Source organism: Balaenoptera ricei, chromosome 13 (assembly GCF_028023285.1).
Source record: "Balaenoptera ricei isolate mBalRic1 chromosome 13, mBalRic1.hap2, whole genome shotgun sequence".
Classification (NCBI taxonomy): Eukaryota; Metazoa; Chordata; class Mammalia; order Artiodactyla; family Balaenopteridae; genus Balaenoptera; species Balaenoptera ricei.
The window spans coordinates 7,079,551-7,101,036 of NC_082651.1; the positions used below are offsets into that span (position 1 = coordinate 7,079,551).

At 44.7% G+C, this 21,486-nt stretch overlaps 1 protein-coding gene across 8 annotated transcripts in view; it reads left to right on the forward strand.

Moving 5' to 3' along the window:
* TBC1D8 (TBC1 domain family member 8) overlaps positions 1-21,486 on the forward strand; it is a 173,865-nt gene that overhangs the window by 118,028 nt on the left and 34,351 nt on the right. For all 8 annotated transcript variants that reach the window (XR_009506582.1, XR_009506583.1, XM_059943359.1 and 5 more), the window contains 2 exons: positions 2,879-3,107; positions 5,502-5,742. Coding sequence is in view for 6 of the 8 variants with exons in the window: in XM_059943359.1 (XP_059799342.1) it covers positions 2,879-3,107; positions 5,502-5,742 (470 nt within the window). In the remaining 2 variants the exon portion in view is untranslated. The remainder of the gene's footprint in view (positions 1-2,878; positions 3,108-5,501; positions 5,743-21,486) is intronic.

Genomic DNA, 21,486 nt, shown 5'->3' on the forward strand with positions numbered 1-21,486 from the left:
CGCCAGCCCTGGCGGGTCTTGTCCATCTCGTGTGTTACCACCACAGCCTGGTCCAACTTGGTTCCTTGGGTCAGGCTGCACTGGGGCTTAGCAACAGAAGTACCCGGTTCACAGTTATTTTTCACATTTACCCCCTTTTCTTGGTCTCACGTTGGTTGTGGTGGTTCTTTGATTTAGGTGTTTCTCCTCTTAGTTGGGAGCAAGGAAATTCATTTCTGCTGCAGTGCTTTCAGAAAGCTTCTCTAGGGGAGGGAAAAACTTTTCCTGTACCCTCTTAGGTTCTGTGCCAGGGGCCTGGAAATTAAACTGACAAAAGACAGATTAATGAGAAAAACAGAGTTTATCAGCCTTTGTGGCCCACAGACAGGTAGGAGAAACTCTGTGATGAGTAACTCAAAGGGATGCTTAGGACCTGGGGCTTGGGCAGCATCGTAATGAAGAACAGTGCATTTGTAGAGAAGTGAGGAGTCAAAGGAACAGGAGTGTGGCCTTTTAGGGCAGCAAACTGCCGGACACTGGGTACTGGAGTGAGACCGACTGCTCCAGTCAGGTTCATCCTGTCGGTTCCTGCTGGTGCCTCTGGAGTTGGTCAGAGTCCAGAGTTGTCTCTGGTGATTCAGAGTCTAAGAGCTGCTTTCCTCTTTCTGGCACAGGATGGGGAGACACCTTTAGAAACGGGAATTTGTGTCCTGTTTTTAGGTAAATAGTGGGGGAGGGCAGAGAGCTTTTTTGGCATCTGCCGTTTGTCAAGTGTCTTTAGCTCAAAATAATTCTTATGCCAGAGCGGCATATTATGGGGTGCCATATTCTGATCCCTTAGCACTTCATAGCGAACATGCCTTTTACTTCCCAGGGAGGCTGCTGGCCTGGAGCAGGGGCCGGGGATTGAGGGGTCTGGCTGGTCGGAGGCTGGTCGAGCCTCTGGGGCCACCATGTGGTGTTGGTTCTCCCTTTGCCCTGGGCAGATTTGAAGGATCTGGGAATTGGGGCTTTCCTACTCAAAACCTGACCATCGACTGCTCTGTGGAGCTTTAAAGGAACCCCTCTGCTTTGAGGTGTGCTGTAACCGGACCCAGCAGACAAGGACGCCAGCAGTCTGTGTGGCCGCCCTTGTCTGGAGCCGTGACTGTTTGCTGTAGAGGCTTCTTAAAAAATCCCCTTCAGGGACTTCCCTGGCGGTCCAGTGGTTAAGACGGCGTGCTTCCAATGCAGGGGGTGCGAGTTAGATCCATGGTTGGGGAACTCAGGTCCCACATGCTGTGTGCTGCAGTGAAAAAATGAGATAAAAATTAAAAAAAAAAAAAATCCCCTTCACGTTTCAAGGTGCAGAGCATTTATTATATATTAGACATGCTTTAAAAAAAATACCTCTCTTAATTATAACATTTATATTTTATAATGTCTTGTTAAATAAAATTTGGAAAAGAAAGAAAAACATAATGAGGGAAATGCAAATCACTTGAAATTTCAGATTGACTTTTAAAGTAATTTTAAATTACATTTTTATTTTAATGGTAATGCCCAGGATATTTTCTAAAACCGCTTGTGCAATGCAGATTGGGTAGCAATTCCCCCAAAAGTGGCCTTATCTTATTAGCCTTTTGTGAAACCACCCATCCAAGAATAGAAAGGAAGGAAGATGCTAATAAAAATAAATAAAAAGATAGAATTACAGTGTATTTTAAAAATCGACTAGCATATGTAAGGCCTGAGGCCGGGGAGTTCTTGAACAGAAGAAATTCTGGGTGAAAATAAATGTACAGTGAGCTCTCAGGAATGGGAATCAGAACTCTGATACTGGCAATGTGCTGTCACCCTTAGGATCAGGCCACAGCTTACATTCTAGGCACGTCTACCCCCTCGCCCCAGATTTAGAGAGGATCCTCACTATTGTTTGTCATCGGCAAAACATTTGTAGATTTAGATTCTTCTTTCCCATCTTGCCTCCCCGTATACCGAAGTGCTTTGGAGGTATTGACAACCTCAGGAACCTTAGCCACCCCGCCCCTTTTCTGCCTTAGAGGACCAGAGGTGATACAGTGGTGGTGGAATATATCAGGTGTCACACAGGCAGACATTATTGGCTTTACACCCAATTTTTGAACCCAATGAGGAAGACATTCGTGAGTTGTTTTTTTTTTTTTTAAAGACCAACACTTATTTATTTATATATTTATTTTTATTGAAGTATAGTTGATTTAGAATGTTGTGTTAGTTTCTGCTGTACGGCAAAATGATTCAGTTATATATACGTTTTTAAAAAATATTCTTTTCCATTATGGTGTATCAAGGATATTGAATATATAGTTCCCTGTGCTATACAGTAGGACCTTGTTGTTTATCCATCCTATATGTAATGGTTTGCATCTGCTAACTCCAAACTCCCACTCCATCCCTCTCCCACCCTCCTCCCCCTTGCCATCCCCCAGTCTGTTCTCTACGTCCGTGATTCTGTTTCTGTTTCGTAGATAGGTTCATTTCTGTAAAAAGACCAACTTTTAAACTCCACCTTGGGTGGTTCTTCAGGGTTGATGCATTGAGTTCACACACCCGAGACAGTCACTTGACTCTCTCTGACTCATGTCTCTGGAGGGAGGAGCAGGGAGAGATTATAAAATAGTAACATGTTTGAGAACTGGGGCTTGGGAGTCAGAGATTTGTCCAAAGCCTGATGGCTGGCGAGCGGCCAAGAGAGAGACTGGTGCTGAGGTTCCCCCCGCAGCTTGCCTTCTCCCCCCGTGGACGTGTTTCTGGGGGGGGTGCACGGGGTCCTCATCCATCCTGTGGGTGCGTCTGAGCGGGGCCGGCTCTCCGGCTGCCCGCGCGCGGTTGTCCTTGCCCTTCTCCTGACCCGGGGACCCTTCTCTCTGTGCGTCAGGCTCTGATCGCCGAGGAGACAAGCAGCCGGCTGGCCGAGCAGGAGGAGGAACCCGAGAAGTTCCGAGAGGCCTTGGTGAAGTTCGAGGCCAGGTTCAACTTCCCGGAGGCCGAGAAGCTGGTCACCTATTACTCGTGCTGCTGCTGGAAGGGCAGGGTGCCCCGTCAAGGCTGGCTCTATCTCAGCATCAACCACCTCTGCTTCTATTCCTTCTTCCTGGGCAAGGAGCGTAAGTGAGGGGCGATTGGGTCCCTCCCAGGTGGAGCTGGCCCCTGGGACGCTCAGCGCTGGTCCCGAGACCACTCGTGACGTGAATAGTTAGACGACAAAAGATTTAAATAAGTGGTTGAGACATAACAGGTCACACGTGATTAATTTCCAAATGCCCTATGCAGGCAATCATATTGTATTACATATACGACTACCACTAAGGAGGTTTGATTTTCTTTTTTAAATTTTTATTGGAGTATAGTTGATTTACAATGTTGTGCTAGTTTCTCCACTACAGCAAAGTGAATCAGTTATACATATACATGTATCCCCTCTTTTTTAGATTCTTTTCCCATAGAGGTCATTGCAGAGTATTGAGTAGAGTTCCCTGTGCTATACAGTAGGTCCTTATTAGTTATCTATTTTATATATTGGAGTGTGTACATGTCAGTCCCAATCTAAGGAGGTTTGGTTTTGCGGGAATTCATTTCTTGTCCTGCCTTAAGGATCCTTTCTGTGTAGCTCCCTTCATGCAAAAACCGTACTGAAGGGTTTTTGCTACTATATTATCTATTACTTTGAAAACAGTATTGTAACTGATGGCCCAGGAGTTCTAAAGGAATGGGACAGCTCGTGCTTCTGAATCCAGGGGGGCCATTTAGAGAATTCCCAGGCCTGAAGGTCACGACTGCTCCTGGGAGAGTAGCAGTTGTTCCTAGAAGGGGGTTCCTCACGTGGGACCCCCTGAGATCCAGGCAGGGATTCACTTCTCACACATTTTTCCACCCCCCGTCATCGTTCTGGGCAGTGGGATTCCAGGGCGAAAAAGGGAAGCCACAGGGTCAATTGTATGTTGAAACATTCAGAGTCATTACCATTGAAACTTGTTCCGTAACAAATATTGTTTCAAGGGCCCACGCAGGGTGGTGTATGTGCTGTATCTATATTTATATATTTAAGTATATATTTTTTTCTTCCTGCGTTTGTTTCTATTTCACGTGGAACCAGTGGGCGGGGTCCTGTTGCACGCCGCTGTGGCCAGCGTCCTGCACATGGTCACCCCGTGTCTTTCCCTATGCCACCAGCCTGGGCTCAGACACCCCAGTACATGCCCCCTGTGTGCACAGCCTTCCTCACCCTTGGAATGTGCTCTTACCTAACCCATGCCATCCTTGCTCTTCTGCTTTCTGAAATGCTTCTCAAAATGAACACCCTGTCTCTCCTGGCCTTCCTTATTCTTAGGCCTATTTGGGAACTCTTGTTCATCCTTTAAAATTCAGTTCACAGTTTTTCACCTCCAGGAAGCCTTCCCTGGTCCCCTTGTAATTTGTCCTCTCTTTGCATCTCTTTTGGGTCCTGTCCAGTCAGTGGTTGCTTCTTTGTTTATATGTCTGTTTTTCCTATTTGAACGCGCTTCTTAAGTGCAGGGCTCTTCGCAAGGTAGATGCTTAACGAGAGAAAGCTGATAGCATAGATGGAGTGTGTCTGTGTGTGTGAAAAAAACTATAAAAAAGCAACTAGAAGTAGCCGAAGAAGCTTATTCTCATGCCTGATGTAGAAATGTGGACTTTGAAATGATTAAAGCGCTGAAAACATTATTGCAAAATAAATGGAGAGACATGATAGAAATAAAAACAGTTCATCATTCCCTTTTTCATTTGAAAAGGAAAATGAGTTATTTTCTGATATTTATCAGTCATCGTCACTAAACCTGATTTTGTTAAGTTGATAAAACTTGGAAAAAAGAAATGATTCCTAATATTTGATAACATTTATCATTTTAAGTTGTTAGGTATGTCCCTCCCCATTTGCTCTGCATCAGCCCGCTAGCCTAACTACCACTGCACTGGAAACACTTCTGAGAACAGAATGCTAGTTTATACACTGTACAGTTAGTACCATAGTACTTAAGTAAAAACTACTTGTGCTCTGTTCTCCAAGATTTGAGCAACTGTCACTTGACATAGTCTAAATGTTAGGCCTGTGCCTCTAAAACAGATCACGAATCCTCTTTTGACCTCTGATTTTTCATAGCTTATGCCATGAATGCTGCTATTGAAACCAGAATTTATGTGGATCAAGAAACATCTGCGTATTTTGCAAATATTTAAGTTTAACTCTTTGGGGGAAGGTTTTCACGTTGTTAACTTGGTATGGCAGAATGATGTCCCTTGTATGTGTGCGGTAGCCAGCAACCTGGGAAGTTTTACTTAAACCTTTAAGATAATTGTGAGAACGTGGGTTGGGTTCTAACGAACAGCTGTGAAGCAGTTCCTGTGTTTCCTCTTTCCTGCTCTGGTTTGGAAGCTATTTGCATTTCAGCTGCAGGAAAAGCTTTGCACTGTTGCTGGTGCATTCAAGTTTGGGTTACATTTGAGGGTAAAATCTGTATTTGCCCTTTTTTCTCTTCTAGTTAAACTTGTAGTCCCTTGGGTTGACATCCAGAAGTTGGAGAGGACGTCCAACGTCTTTCTGACGGATACCATCCGCATCACCACACGGAATAAGGAGCGGGACTTCTCCATGTTTCTGAACCTAGATGAGGTGTTCAAGATCATGGAGCAGCTGGCTGACGTGACACTGCGAAGGCTGCTGGATAACGAGGGCTTTGACCTGGACCCAGGTCTGCAGGAGCCCAGCCAGATCACCAAGAGGTAGGAACCTCCATACACAGGTGTCCCTAACCTCACAGGGGACCACGGCCCGTGTGCCACCTTCATGGACATGTGTTTTGGTTTTTTTTTGTTTTTATAAGTGTATTTTTAAAAAATATTTATTTATTTATTTTGGCTGCACTGGGTCTTAGTTGTGGCATGTGGGATCTTTAGTTGAGGCATACGGACTTCTTAGTTAAGGCGTGCAAACTCTTAGTTGTGGCATGCATGTGGGATCTAATTCCCCAACCAGGGATTGAACCCAGGCCCCCCTGCATTGGGAGCACGGAGTCTTACCCACTGGACCACCAGGGAAGTCCCGGACATGTGCTTTGTTAACCTCGTTGTATTAGTTTGAAATTTCCCTTGTGGCGTAATCCAGATTTTCCTATGTCGTTAATCATGACAGAGAGATAATAATTGGCAATGATGGTTATTCATTTCCTTTATGCGGTAGGCTTTGATTCCTGGATCCAATTTCCCCTTTTTTTCCAGAAAGTATTTCAAAATTGATTTTCATAAAAAAAAAAAAAAAAAATGCTTCCAGGAAATTCCCTGGCGGTCCAGTGGTTAGGACTCCACACTTTCACTGCCATGGCCCTGGGTTTGATCCCTGGTTGGGGAACTAAGATCCCACAAGCCGCGCAGTGTGGCCAAAAAAACCCAAACTTCCAGAAAATACAATACAGGTAGCCTCGTGATAGAATTCTATTCAGCATGGGGCTTTATTAGTACACATTAAGAAATGTTGTTTTTTCATATCACATTACTTTGTAGAAGACTTTTCCAGGAGCGCTGGATATATTTTTGGTACCAATTTGTCATAAGAAATGTACCTTACTGATAGTAAGTCAGCATTCTTAGTTATTTGCCCCCAGTTGATACTGGTCATGGGGACTTATGAGGTAGTTGCTTTAATTATCTGCCACTTTAAAGCAGTTCGATTTTATTATCTAAAATTCAAACTGTGGTGTTTGAGCTTGACTGTGATTTCTGGCTCCGTGGTTCAAACTGGGTGACTGCAGAGCTAATGCCTTTGTAAAAGTTCACCTTTGTATCCTTTGAAAAACACTTTGTCCATAAAGTGCTGCCCTGGCTGGAGGTTTTTGATGTAGTTACAGAATCACCACTGCTATCTGCATACTACTTGTCATTAAAAAACTGTTTTTTTGGTGGTAAAATACACATAACATAAAATTTGCCATCTTAACCATTTTTATTTTATTTTTTAAAAACTTTTTTAGTTGAATGAAAGATTCTTTAAATTCTATAGTGCTTTACAATTTTCAAAAGCTTCACACACATGATTTCATATAATCCCACAATAACCCTTTCTTAAAATCCCTTACTCCTATATTGCCCCTCTCCCTAACCCTCTCCCCACTGGTAACCAGTAGTTTGTTCTCTGAGTCGGCTTCTTTTTTGTTTTATTCACTAGTTTGTTGTATTTTTTACATTCCACATATAAGTGATATCATATGGTATTTGTCCTTCTCTGTCTGACTTAGCATAATGCCCTCCAAGCATCCTTGTTGCTGCAAATGGCAAAATTTCACTCTTTTATTTTCTATTTATTTATTTTTTACATCTTTATTGGACTATAATTGCTTTACAATAGTGTGTTAGTTTCTGCTGTATAACAAAGTGAATCAGCTATACATATACATATGTTCCCATATCTCTTCCCTTTTGCATCTCCCTCCCTCCCACCCTTCCCATCCCACCCCTCTAGGTGGTCACAAAACACCAAACTGATCTCCCTGTGCTATGCGGCTGCTTCCCACTAGCTATCTGTTTTACATTTGGTAGTGTATATATGTCCATGCCACGCTCTCACTTTGTCCCAGCTTACCCTTCCCCCTCCCCGTGGCCTCAAGTCCATTCTCTATGTCTGCGTCTTTATTCCTGTTCTGCCCCTAGGTTCTTCAGTACCTTTTTTTTTTTTTTAGATACCATATATGTGTGTTAGCATACAGTATTAGTTTTTCTCTTTCTGACTTACTTCACTCTGTATGACAGACTCTAGGTCCATCCACCTCACTACAAATAACTCAATTTCTTTTCTTTTTATGACTGAGTAATATTCCATTGTATATATGTGCCACATCTTCTTTATCCATTCATCTGTTGATGGACACTTAGGTTGCTTCCACGTCCTGGCTATTGTAAATAGAACTACAATGAACATTGTGGTACATGACTCTTTTTTTAAATTAATTAATTTATTTATTTATTTTGGCTGTGTTGGGTCTTCGTTTCTGTGCGAGGGCTTTTCTCTAGTTGTGACGAGCGGGGGCCACTCTTCATCACGGTGTGCGGGCCTCTCACTATCGCGGCCTCTCTTGTTGCGGAGCACAGGCTCCAGACGTGCAGGCTCAGTAGTTGTGGCTCATGGGCCCAGTTGCTCCGCGGCATGTGGGATCTTCCCAGACCCGGGCTCGAACCCGTGTCCCCTGCATTGGCAGGCAGATTCTCAACCACTGCACCACCAGGGAAGCCCTACATGACTCTTTTTGAACTATGGTTTTCTTAGGGTATATGCCTAGTAGTGGGATTGCTGGGTCATATGGTAGTTCTATTTTTAGTTTTTTAAGGAACCTGCATACTGTTCTCCATAGTGGCTGTATCAATTTACATCCCCACCAACAGTGCAAGAGTGTTCCCTTTTCTCCACACCCTCTCCAGCATTTATTGTTTCTAGATTTTTTGATGATGGCCATTCTGACCAGTGTGAGGTGATACATCATTGTAGTTTTGATTTGCATTTCTCTACTGATTAGTGATGTTGAGCATCCTTTCATGTGTTTGTTGGCAATCTGTGTATCTTCTCTGGAGAAATGTCTATTTAAGTCTTCTGCCCATTTTTTGATTGGGTTGTTTGTTTTTTTGATATTGAGCTGCATGAGCTGCTTGTAAATCTTGGAGATTAATCCTTTGTCAGTTGCTTCATTAGCAAATATTTTCTCCCATTCTGAGGGTTGTCTTTTCGTCTTGTTTATGGTTTCCTTTGCTGTGCAAAAGCTCTGAAGTTTCATTAGGTCCCATTTGTTTATTTTTGTTTTTATTTCCATTTCTCTAGGAGGTGGGTGAAAAAGGATCTTGCTGTGATTTACGTCATAGAGTGTTCTGCCTATGTTTTCCTCTAAGAATTTTATAGTGTCTGGCCTTACATTTAGGTCTTTAATCCACTTTGAGTTTATTTTTGTATACCGTGTTAGGGAGTGTTCTAATTTCATTCTTTTCCATGTAGCTGTCCAGTTTTCCCAGCACCACTTATTGAAGAGCCTGTCTTTTCTCTATTGTATATTCTTACCTCCTTTGTCAAAGATAAGGTGACCATATGTGCGTGGGTTTGTCTCTGGGCTTTCTATCCTGTTCCATTGATCTATATTTCTGTTTTTGTGCCAGTACCATACTGTCTTGATTACTGTAGCTTTGTAGTATAGTCTGAAGCCAGGGAGCCTGATTCCTCCAGCTCTGTTTTTCTTTCTCAAGATTGCTTTGGCTTGTTGGGGTCTTTTGTGTTTCCATACAAATTGTGAAATTTTTTTGTTCTAGTTCTGTGAAAAATGCCATTGGTAGTTTGATAGGGATTGCATTGAATCTGTAGATTGCTTTGGGTAGTATAGTCATTTTCTCAATGTGGATTTTTCCAATCCAAGAACACGGTATATCTCTCCATTTGTATCGTCTTTGATTTCTTTCATCAGTGTCTTTTAGTTTTCTGCATACAGGTCTTTTGTCTCCTTAGGTAGGTTTATTCCTAAGTATTTTATTCTTTTTGTTGCAGTGGTAAGTGGGAGTGTTTCCTAAATTTCTTTTTCATATTTTTCATTGTTAGTGTATAGGAATGCAAGAGATTTCTGTGCATTAATTTTATATCCTGCAACTTTACCAGATTCATTGATTAGCTCTGGTAATTTTCTGGTAGCATTTTTAGGATTCTCTATGTATAGTATCATGTTATCTGCAAACAGTGACAGTTTTACTTCTTCTTTTCTGATTTGGATTCCTTTTATTTCTTTTTCTTCTCTGATTGCTGTGGCTAAAACTTCCAAAACTATGTTGAATAATAGTGGTGAGAGTGGGCAACCTTGTCTTGTTCCTGATCTTAGAGGAAATGGTTTCACTTTTTCACCACTGAGAACGATGTTGGCTGTGGGTTTGTCACAGCCAACAGATAAGTTCCCTCTATGCCTACTTTCTGGAGCGTTTTTATCATAAATGTGTGTTGAATTTTTATGAAAGCTTTTTCTGCACCTATTGAGATGATCATATGGTTTTTATCCTTCAGTTTGTTTATATGCTGTATCACATTGATTGATTTGTGTATATTGAAGAATCCTTGCATTCCTGGGATAAACCCCGCTTGATCATGGTGTATGATCCTTTTAATGTGCTCTGAGATTCTGTTTGCTAGCATTTTGTTGAGGATTTTTTTCATTTATGTTCATCAGTGATATTGGCCTGTAGTTTTCTTTTTCTGTGACATCTTTGTCTGGTTTTGGTATCAGGGTGATGGTGGCCTCATAGAATGAGTTTAGGAGGGTTCCTTCGTCTGCTGTATTTAGGAAGAGTTTGAGCAGGATGGGTGTTAGCTCTTTTCTAAATATTTGAGAGAATTTGCCTGTGAAGCCATCTGGTCCTGGGCATTTGTTTGTTGGAAGATTTTTCATCACACTTTCAATTTCAGTGCTTGTGATTGGTCTGTTTATATTTTGTTTCTTCCTGGTTCAGTCTTGGAAGGTTGTGCTTTTCTAAGAATTTGTCCATTGTTTCCAGGTTTTCCATTTTATTGGCATATTGTTGCTTGTAGTAATCTCTCATGATCCTTTGTATTTCTGCAGTGTCAGTTGTTACTTCTCCTTTTTCATTTCTAATTCTGTTGATTTGAGTCTTTTCCCTTTTTTTTCTTGGTGAGTCTGGCTAATGGTTTATCAATTTTGTTTATCTTCTCAAAGAACCAGCTTTTAGTTTTATTGATCTTTGCTATTGGTTCCTTCATTTCTTTTTCATTTTTTTCTGATCTGATCTTTATGATTTCTTTCCTTCTGCCAACTTTGGGTTTTTTTTGTTCTTCTTTCCCTAATTGCTTTAGGTGTAAGGTTAGGTTGTTTATTTGAGATGTTTCTTGTTTCTTGTGGTAGGATTGTATTGCTGTAAACTTCCCTCTTAGAACTGCTTTTGCTGCATCCCATAGGTTTTGGGTCATCGTGTTTTCATTGTCATTTGTTTCTAGGTATTTTTTGATTTTCTCTTTGATTTCTTCAATGATCTCTTGGTTATTAAGTAGTGTATTGTTTAGCCTCCATGTGTTTGTATTTTTTACAGTTTTTTTCCTGTAATTTATATCTAGTCTCATAGCATTGTGGTCGGAAAAGATACTTGATATGATTTCAGTTTTCTTAAATTTACCAAGGCCTGATTTGTGACCCAAGATATGATCTATCCTGGGGAATGTTCCATGAGCACTTGAGAAGAAAGTGTATACTGTTGGTTTTGGATGGAATGTCCTATAAATATCAATTAAGTCCATCTTGTTTAATATGTCATTTAAAGCTTGTGTTTCCTTATTTATTTTCATTTTGGATGATCTGTCCATTGGTGAAAGTGCGGTGTTAAAGTCCCCTACTATATTGTGTTACTGTCAATTTACCCTTTTATGGCTGTTAGCACTTGCCTTATATATTGAGGTGCTCCTATGTTGGGTGCATAAACATTTGCAATTGTTATATCTTCTTCTTGGATTGATCCCTTGATCATTATGCAGTGTCCTTCTTTGTCTCTTGTAATAGTCTTTATTTTAAAGTCTATTTTGTCTGATATGAGAATTGCTACTCCACCTTTCTTTTGATTTCAATTTGCATGGAATATCTTTTTCCATCCCCTTACTTTCAGTCTGTATGTGTCCCTAGATCTGAAGTGCGTCTCTTGTAGACGGCATATATACGGGTCTTGTTTTTGTATCCATTCAGCCAGTCTGTGTCTTTTGGTTGGAGCATTTAATCCATTTATATTTAAGGTAATTATCAATATATATGTTCCTATTACCATTTTCTTAACTGTTTTGGGTATGTTTTTGTAGGTGTTTTCCTTTTCTTGTGTTTCCTGCCTAGAGAAGTTCCTTTAGAATTTGTTGTAAAGCTGGTTTGGTCGTGCTGAATTCTCTTAACTTTTGCTTGTCTGTAAAGGTTTTAATTTCTCCATCAAATCTGAGTGAGATCCTTGCTGGGTAGAGTAATCTTGGTTGTAGGTTTTTCCCTTTCATCACTTTAAATATGTCCTGCCACTCCCTTCTGGCTTGCAGAGTTTCTGCTGAAAGATCAGCTGTTAACCTTATGGGGATTCCCTTGTATGTTATTTGTTGCTTTTCCCTTGCTGCTTTTAATGGTTTTTCTTTGTATTTAATTTTTGATAGTTTGATTAGTATGTGTCTTGGTGTGTTGCTCCTTGGATTTATCCTGTATTGGAGTCTCTGCGCTTCCTGGACTTGATTGACTATTTCCTTTCCCATGTTAGGGAAGTTTTTAACTGTAATCTCTTCAAGTATTTTCTCAGACCCTTTCTTTTTCTCTTCTTCTGAGACCCCTATATTTTGAATGTTGGTGCGTTTAATGTTGTCCCAGAGGTCTCTGAGACTGTCCGCAATTCTTTTCATTCTTTTTTATTTATTCTGCTTTGTGGTAGTTATTTCCACTATTTTATCTTCCAGGTCACTTGCCCATTCTTCTCCCTCAGTTATTCTGCTATTGATTCCTTTTAGATAATTTTTAATTTCCTTTATTGTGTTGTTCATCATTGTTTGTTTGCTCTTTAGTTCTTCTAGGTCCTTGTTAAATGTTTCTTGTATTTTCTCCATTCTTTTTCCAAGGTTTTGGATCCTCTTTACTATCATTACTCTGAATTCTTTGTCAGGTAGACTGCCTATTTCTTTTTCATTTGTTTGGTCTGATGGGTTTTTACCTTGCTCCTTCATCTGCTGTGTATTTCTCTGTCTTCTCATTTTGTTTAACTTACTGTGTTTGGGGTCTCCTTTTCGCAGGCTGCAGGTTCATAGTTCCTGTTGTTTTTAGTGTCTGCCCCCAGTGGGTGAGGTTGGTTCAGTGGCTTGTGTAGGCTTCCTGGTGGAGGGGACTGGTGCTGATGTTCTGATGGTTGGGGCTGGATCTTGTCTTTCTGGTGGGCAGGGCCGCGTCCGGTGGTGTGTTTTGGGGTGTCTGTGAACTTAGTATGATTTTAGGCAGCCTCTGTGCTAATGGGTGGGGTTGTGTTCCTGTCTTACTAGTTGTTTGGCGCAGGGTGTCCAGCACTGGAGCTTGCTGGTTGTTGTGTGGAGCTGGGTCTTAGTTTTGAGACGGAGATCTCTGAGAGAGCTTTCGCCGATATTACGTGGGGCCGGGAAGTCTCTGGTGGTCCAATGTCCTGAACTCGACTCTCCCACCTCAGAGGCACAGGCCTGACACTTAGCCAGAGCACAAAGACCATGTCAGCCACACGGCCAGTTCACAGAACCGGGTGGTGAAATGGAGTGCACAGTCACACTGGAAGGAGAAGGCACCCCTTGGCAGGAGGACGGTGCTGCAGGTTCCCCCGTTGTGACACACGCGCCCCTGGCACGTGGCCTGCGCCGTGTGGAGGGCGAGCCGAAATTTCACTCTTTTAAATGGCTGAGCAGTATTCCCTTGTATACATACACCACATCTTTATCCACTCATCTGTTGATGGACACTTAGGTTGTTCCCGTATCTTGGAAATTGTAAATAACACTGCTATGAACATTGAGGTGCACGTATCTTTTGGAATTAGTGTTTCTGGGTTTTTTTTCCAGATATATACCCAGGAGTGGAATTGCTAGGTCATATGGTCATTCTGTTTTTAGTTTTTTGAGGAATCTCCATACTATTTTCCATATTGGCTGCACCAATTTACATTCCCACTAACAGTGTAGGAGGGTAGGTATGAGGGTTCCCTTTTCTCCACATCCTCGCCAACATTTATTATTTGTATTCTTTTTGCTGATGGCCATTCTGACATGTGCGAGGTGATATCTCATTGTGGTTTTGATTTGCATTTTCCCGATGATTAGCAATCATTTTTAAGACTATGGTTTGGTGGTATTAAGTACATTCGTGTTGTTGTGTAACCATCACCACCATCCATCTTTAGAGCTCTTATCTTTCAAAACTGAAACTGTCTGCATTAACACTAACTCCCCACTGCTTCCCCAGCCCCTGGCACCCACCCTTTGAATCTGCCTCCTGTAGTGAAATCCTACAGTATTTGTCTTTTTTGTGACTGGCTTACTTTGCTTAACCTGATGTCCTCAAGGTTCATCCACGCTGTAGATTATCAGAATCTCCCTCCTTTTTAAGACTGAATAATATTCCTATGTATGTTTATACTGCATTTTGCTTACCTGTGTATCCATCAGTGGACACTGTGTTCCTTCTACCTTTGGCTGTTGTGAATAATGGTGCTGTGAACGTGGGTGTGCAAATATCTCTTTGAGACTCTGCTTTCAGCTCTTTTGGTCACATGCCCAGAAGTAGAATTGCTGGATCATATGGTATTTCTAGTTTAAGTTTTTAGGAACCACTAGTCATTAAAACTATTTTTTTTTTAATCATTCGTCTATTTTACCATTCCTGTTATTCCTTAAACATGTCTACTGCCTTCTCTGAACATTTAAGGGAATGTGTGTCTTTCTAATTAATGGTCTCTGAATGGCAATGTCTAAGAGTTTTCATGCGTTCAGAAAGAATTCAAAGACCCTTCCTGCTGTGTGTGTATATTTTAAATCGATCGCGTATATAAGTGGAGTTTGGGGTAAAACTCCACTGAACTGCACTTGGTTTTGCGTCATCTCTGGTAACCTGAGAGTTCCTTTGTCGGGTGGGGCTGCTGCTCACCACTCCTATGACAGGGGACCCCAGGGCCAGCGCTGCCTTTGGTCTTACGGCTCCCAGTCCCCAGCTCCTCCCTGTACCTCTGGCCCCAGGCTTCCCATCACTGTCTCTGGCTTCATCTCAGGGCCGAGAATGATCTCGGGTGCCCTTGGCCTGCGGTGGCTTGAAGCAGGCTTTCGGTTCCCAGCCAGAGATTGAAGTCAGGCCACGGCAGTGGGAGCGCTGAATCCTCCTCGCCGCTAGACCAGTGGCCGGTGACAGGCCCTGGTCCTTCAGCTGTGCAGAAATGAATTCCCACAAAGAGATGGAAAGGAGTGAAACAAGTAAAGTGTTTATTAGGAGGAAAAAGGGTACATGTGGCTAGACACCCGGGTGGGCTCAGAGAGAGAGAGTCTTGCCCCCGTGGTAGTTTGAATCACTTTTATAGGGCGTTTCTTCCAGGTTTCCTTTGGCCAATCATCTTGCTTTTGCTTGATTCTGAATCCGTATTTTGTTGATCTCAGGGTCTTCCCATCTGTGCGTGCGCATCTCTTAGCCAAGGCGGATTCTAGCGAAGAGGCCCATGGGTAGGTTGACATCACTCCCTTTTTGACTTCCAAGGAGCCTTTCTGTGCATGTGTAGTCGGGAGGGTCTCCTTGACTCTGAGAATGAGGAATATGTGGCCTTTTATCTCTTGTATGGGCAGGGCTCAGCTCTTCTCTTAATAGTTGTGTTTTTTTTTTATTTTATTTATTTATGGCTGTGTTGGGTCTTCGTTTCTGTGCGAGGGCTTTCTCTAGTTGCGGCAAGCGGGGGCCACTCTTCATCGCGGTGCGCAGGCCTCTCACTCTCGCGGCCTCTCTTGTTGCGGAGCACAGGCTCCAGACGCGCAGGCTCAGTAATTGTGGCTCATGGGCCCAGTCGCTCCGCGGCATGTGGGATCTTCCCAGACCAGGGCTCGAACCCGTGTCCCCTGCATTGGCAGGCGGACTCTCAACCACTGCGCCACCAGGGAAGGCCCTCAGCTCTTCTCTTGATCCTACTATTTTGGAGTGTCTGTCCACAGGGGACAACTCCAGTTGCTCAGCCTGGGGCCCAGCTATTTCCTGCCTCAAGAAGACAACCCAGTACAAGGGAGCCACTCTTGCCCATGTTTCTTCAACTATCTCTGTATAGTTTGGTACCTCAGTGCTTTTAGTCCAGCTTACAAAGATCTGTGAAAGATGAAGAAACCCATCTCCATTGTATAGCTTGTTAAAGGGCTCATGGAAACTACCAGTTAGAGCTTTGACTTCTTTTACCATGTTTGCACGTAGATGTGTAGGTGAGGGAATTGTAACCAAGTGGTTTTTGGAAGGGGAGGCCAGCTCATAGCTGTTGTGTTCTGGTCAGTCCCCTGGGCTTTGGGATCTCAGGTGATTCTTCACAAATTTCCTGATGTTCTAGCACGGCTGTACTTTCAGATGTGGCATTTTTAATTTGGGATAGAAATGAGGAAAGGAGAGGAAAGTGGAAGGTCTGTAGCACTTAAGACCCTTTGGGAAAAATCATCCATTTTGGAAGAAAACTCAGCAGTGTTGGGAATCTTCCAGAAACAGGTGAATTCTACAAGGCTGTCCACCCCGCCGCCCCCCCGCCCCAAGCCCTGGAAACTTGTAGAAAGGGGAGAAGAGAAAGGGCAGAAAGGACCCCAGTGATGGCCAGTGGTGGAGCTGCCTGGCCCATGGGTGCCTGGGACCCCGAGATGGATGGCAGAGTCCTGGTGCATGGCATGTTTTACTGGTCACGGCACTTTGAGTGACTTCCTCCACAAGTGAAAGGCGTGCCATTCCCGCTAGTTCCTGGCGGGTTCTCGCTTGAAGCTTTCTGTCCTGGAGACATTGGCCTGTGGACATAAACAGGTAATGACTCAGTCAACTTGACATCCTGCCAAGACAGCCCAGGTTGAACGTTGAGGAAAACAGTCTCTTCATGCTAAGGGTACAATCACAGGGTCTGGAATGCTCCTCCGGCCCCCTTTTGTTGATGTATTTTTACTTCCCTTCCCAGATAACCGCTTTTTTAAAAAAATAAATACTTAAATAAATTTATTTATGTATTTATTTTTGGCCGCGTTGGGTCTTTGTTGCTCTGCGCAGGCTTTCTCTAGTTGCGGTGAGCCGGGGCTACTCTTCGTTGTGGTGCCTGGATTTCTCATTGTGGTGGCTTTTCTTGTTGCAGAGCAGGGGCTCTAGGCACACGGGCTTCAGTAGTTGTGGCACGCGGGCTCAGTAGTTGTGGCTTGCGGGCTCTAGAGTGCAGGCTCAGTAGTTGTGGCACACGGGCTTAGTTGCTCCGTGGCATGTGGGATCTTCCCGGACCAGGGATCGAACCTGTGTCCCCTGCATTGGCAGGCGGATTCTTAACCACTCTGCCACCAGGGAAGTCCCAGATAACGGCTTTGAAAAGGTGCCTTGGGGTCTGATTACGGATTAGTTATGCCTGCAGCTTGGTCGCTCCCCTGGGACTTAGGGGTACAGAGCAGGGTGAGCTCAGACCTCCCAGGAGAGCAGGGATGATGGGCCAGGGCGTGCTCACCGCGGTCTGGCAGACACATTAGGGCTGGCGGGACTCCCCAGAGGACGCCCTGGACCAGGGACCCTCCAGGTGCAGCTACAGGATCCAGGGGGGCAGGGGGACTGAGGCCGGGGAGGGGGTTTCCAGGAGGGAGATTGGAGGGAATGAGGGAACAGATTGATTGGCCCTGATATTTCAACCAGGAAATATCGATTCTGAAGGTGTGAAGCATGGGGTGAGAAAAGTGTAGCCTACTATTTTAGGGGGGTGAGAAGGGAGAGGTGATGGGCTTCCCTGAGTCTAAATTAAATAACATCTTCATTGAAATTTATTTCGACTGGCTGAGAATGCTACAGGAAGACTCAGTTAACACAGTAATCTTCATTGAAATTTATTTCGACTGGCTGAGAATGCCACGGGAAGACTCAGTTAACGCAGTAATCTTCATTGAAATTTATTTCGATTCGCTGAGAATGCCACAGGAAGACTCAGTTAATGCAGTAATCTTCATTGAAATTTATTTCGACTGGCTGAGAATGCCACAGGGAGACTCAAGGCAGTGCAGTAAATGGACTCCATTTCCCACGCTGTCAGTATCTAAAGGTGAACCGTGGTGGCCTTGGGGGTTGATGTCCTCAGTGGACACCCCTCCTCCCCGTCACCTGGCTGACCCTTCACTCTGCGGACTGGCTTTTCAGACCCTCTGGGGCCTTTCCCACCCAGATTCACCCCTTTTCCTGCTCTTCTCCTTGTGCTTCCTCTAGGAAGGCCCAGGCTTGCAGGTGTGATGTAGTCGACTTTGCGTCCTGATTCTGGCTCAGGGTCCTCTCCAGGGGCTTCTGCAGCCCCAGAGGGCCCAGCCCGCGTTCCGGGGGAAGCCCGCGCCCCGCTCCCTGCAGGGCCCTCGCTGCTCCGGGCTTGGCGGGGGGCGCTGGCTCTCTCTGGGGCAGGACGGAGAGCAGAGGATGGCGGCAGGAGGCTCTTCTCAGCTGGAAGAGCCTCATAGGTGTCCAGGCCTGTTGAGTCCTGGTCTGTCAGGGCCGCAGGGGTGGATTTTCAAGGGAACATGGGGGGACTGTGGAGTCAGCTGAGTCCTTCACACGGCTGCCCGTTGTCTGAGGGCCAGGCTGGCCTCCCGTCCCCCGAGGTCCTGGGCTGCCGTGTGCCCTGTGCAAGATGCCGCGTGGCAACGGCCGCCGTCATTTCATTGGTGCTCGTGGGGCAACACAGGGGAAAGAGGTGTTGAATAAACACACACTTGAGAAAGGCAGTGTTTTCTGTGCAGACTTGGGTGGGAAGGAGAAGCACGTGTCTGGCCTCTCTGCCTTGTTTCTACATTGCTGGTCCTTGGTACTTCCCAGAGTCTGAAATGCACAGGCAGGCACCTAACTGAGAGCCTCTGCAGTCCCTGTGTTTCTTCGTGAGGCAGCCTCGCTGCAGAGCCCTGAGTGTTCCAGAAAGGCAGGAGGTGGCTCCAGGGATGGGAAGTCCTTGCATGCCTCCCCAGCCCGTCTCTTAGCCTGAGTTTGGGGAAGCATGGGGCCTTGAAGCAGCTGTAGGTCTGCAGACTCACATAGGTTTGTCTTTGTGGGATAAATGATGTGAGGGAGTGAGAGTTGGTGTGAGGCCCGGCACAGTTCTTCCCTCAGAAAAGGTTATGAGGGGGGAGAGAGAGAGCCATACCTGTTTCTGATCCATCTTTACCTAATCCAGGAGAGAGAAATCTCATTCTAAGTTATGCAGAGAAACAAAAGAACTACCTACTGCTTAATTTCTCGGGTCTGAGGTCTTAGGACTGGAACCTGAAATTAAAAAGAAAAATCTATTTATTTATTTATTTGGTTGCATCAGGTCTTAGTTGCGGCAGGCCGGCTTCTTAGTTGCGGCAGGCCGGCTTCTTAGTTGCGGCACATGGGCTCCTTAGTTGTGGCATGCGAACTCTTAGTTGCGGCATGCGTGTGGGATCTAGTTCCTGGGCCAGGGGTTGAACCCGGCCCCCTGCATTGGGAGTGCGGAGTCTTAACCTCTGCGCCACCAGGGAAGTGCCCTGAATTTTTTAAATGTGTGCATATAGCCTAGAATTTTCTGCATAGTTGTCATGTCCTATTGCACATGTTAGTTTCGTCTTTGACAGCAAACTTGGTGTCCACTGCTCTGTATTCTGGTCAACCCACGTGGTTCCCGGTTCCTAAAACGGCATGTATCCAGATAGGATGACTCGTGGCCCCTTCCCCTGCTGTTCTGTGGCCTGTGCCCACCGCCCCCAGCGGTGAGCACCATGGGCGGGGAGTGTCTCTGGGGCTGCTGTCTCGGCTCACTCCATCCTCGCAGGGCGCTTCCGCCAGGGCCACAAGCCTGGGATTGGCTGCCACTTTCTGAGGGTTAGGTCATGACCCGCGTCTGGTGGTCTGTATGGAGGAAGAGTGGAGATATTTACTGAGCGTTGGAAGGTCCGAAAGGCCAGTTGTGACCAGTGGGCTTTGTTTCTGATGCTGTTCAGAAAGAGGAGGTGATATATTTAGCGTCAAAACGACCACCCGCTGGGAAAGGGCCCTCAAGGCTGGCAGGGGTGCGGGGTTGGGGCTTGTGCTGGGCTTCCCGAGGGGCTTGTGGGTCCCCCATCTCTCAGGGTGTCGTGTCGTCATCTCAGCTACGTTAGAACATTAAATATCACATATAACTCATATTTCAAGGTGGGATTGGAAGAGAGCTTTCTAGTAGGGAGGAAGAAAGATAATTTAGGGAAGTCCCCCCCCCCCCCCCCCCCCCGCTGCTTTCCTTTTGGTAACTCGAGGTCACTGGGCTCTGGCTACTGAGTGTGGGAGAGACAGACCTCTACAGGGAAGGGAGAACAGCCCTGAAAGGAGAACAGACACTGCGCGTAGCTGCGCTGAGGCCGTAGAGAAGGGGGCTGAACCGAGCTGACAGCTGGCGCAGCAGGTGCACTGAACAGAAAAGATTGTTTTTAATCCGCCTCAGATAACTGAACTCCTTAGTCTTAGTGTGAAGGGTTGGGCACAATGTAAATATATGTGTAAGTCCCCCGACCCTCCCTGCAGCTCCACACAAGCTGCTGTGATCCGTGTTACTTGCCCTGTTCTCACCTCGGCTCCAGCCATCTCCCCAGGAGGCGGGGATGTGCTTCCAGAAGGAAAAGCCAGCAGCTGGATTTGGCAGTGGCTGCAGCCACATGTGTCGGACATGTACGGGTGGGGGCACCGGCCTCACTTCCACCGGAGCCGCATACTGTGAGGACAGGGATGTAAGTTTTCCAGTCACACGTGCTGGACGTAGGTCTGCTCTCAGGGGTCGGGGCTCACCTGGAGGGGCCTTGCCTTCCATTCTCCCAGAGCACAAACTTCTAGGGCATCCACGGCGCTTTCCCGTGTTCTCCCAGCTCCTCTCTGGAAGAGGCTCAGGCCACCCCCTCCTCCCCTTTTTTCTTAATGGTATTGAACACATTTTTATTTGCTTATTTGTTGTATCTCTTTTTTCTGGGTGTCATATCTGTTCACATCTTTTGTCCATTTAAAAAAAAAAACTGAATTGTTTGCCCACTTTCTATTGCATCGTAAAAGATCTTGATATATTCTAGATACAAGTCCTTTTTCCAGATATGTCTTTTGACAATAGTTTTTATGGCCTGTGGCTTGTCTTTTCATTATCTTAACATCACTTTTCAAAAGCAGAAATTTAATTTTTGATGCAATTCAATTTTTAATTTTTTTGTTTGTGTTTCAGGTTCTACTGGGAAGTATTTGTGTAAACCAATTCACAAAGATTATCTTCCAGTTTTTCATATAGAAGTTTTTTTTAAGCTAAAAGATAGGGGTTTTTTTTTTTTAAGCTATTTATAGATTGAGTCAGAAGTTCTGAAGTTTTTTCTTTTTCTTCCTGCTTTATTGAGCTCTAAGTTGCAAATAAAAATGCATATATTTAAGTTAGAAACGCGAACATTTGATACTTGCATACCCTGTGAAATAATTATCACAGTCAAGTTCTTTAACTCATCCATCACCGCTCAGGCCCCTTTGGAAACAGCCATCCACGTTGTAGCAGGTATTTAAGGAGCTGCAGCTTCGGAACACAGTGACTGGACCCACCTTGATCTGTGGAATTTGTATCATTTCTCTCTGTGCCCAGAGGGCTTTCTGGACATGTGCGTATCTTCTCTTTGTGAGGCTTGGAGAGTAAATTCCGTGGACTGCCACATCTCTGTATGATGTCTCCTGGGAAGACACTTGTGTGAGGGTCTGAAATGAGGTCTGGGTTGGAAATGAGAGCTAGGGCAGAACAGGCATC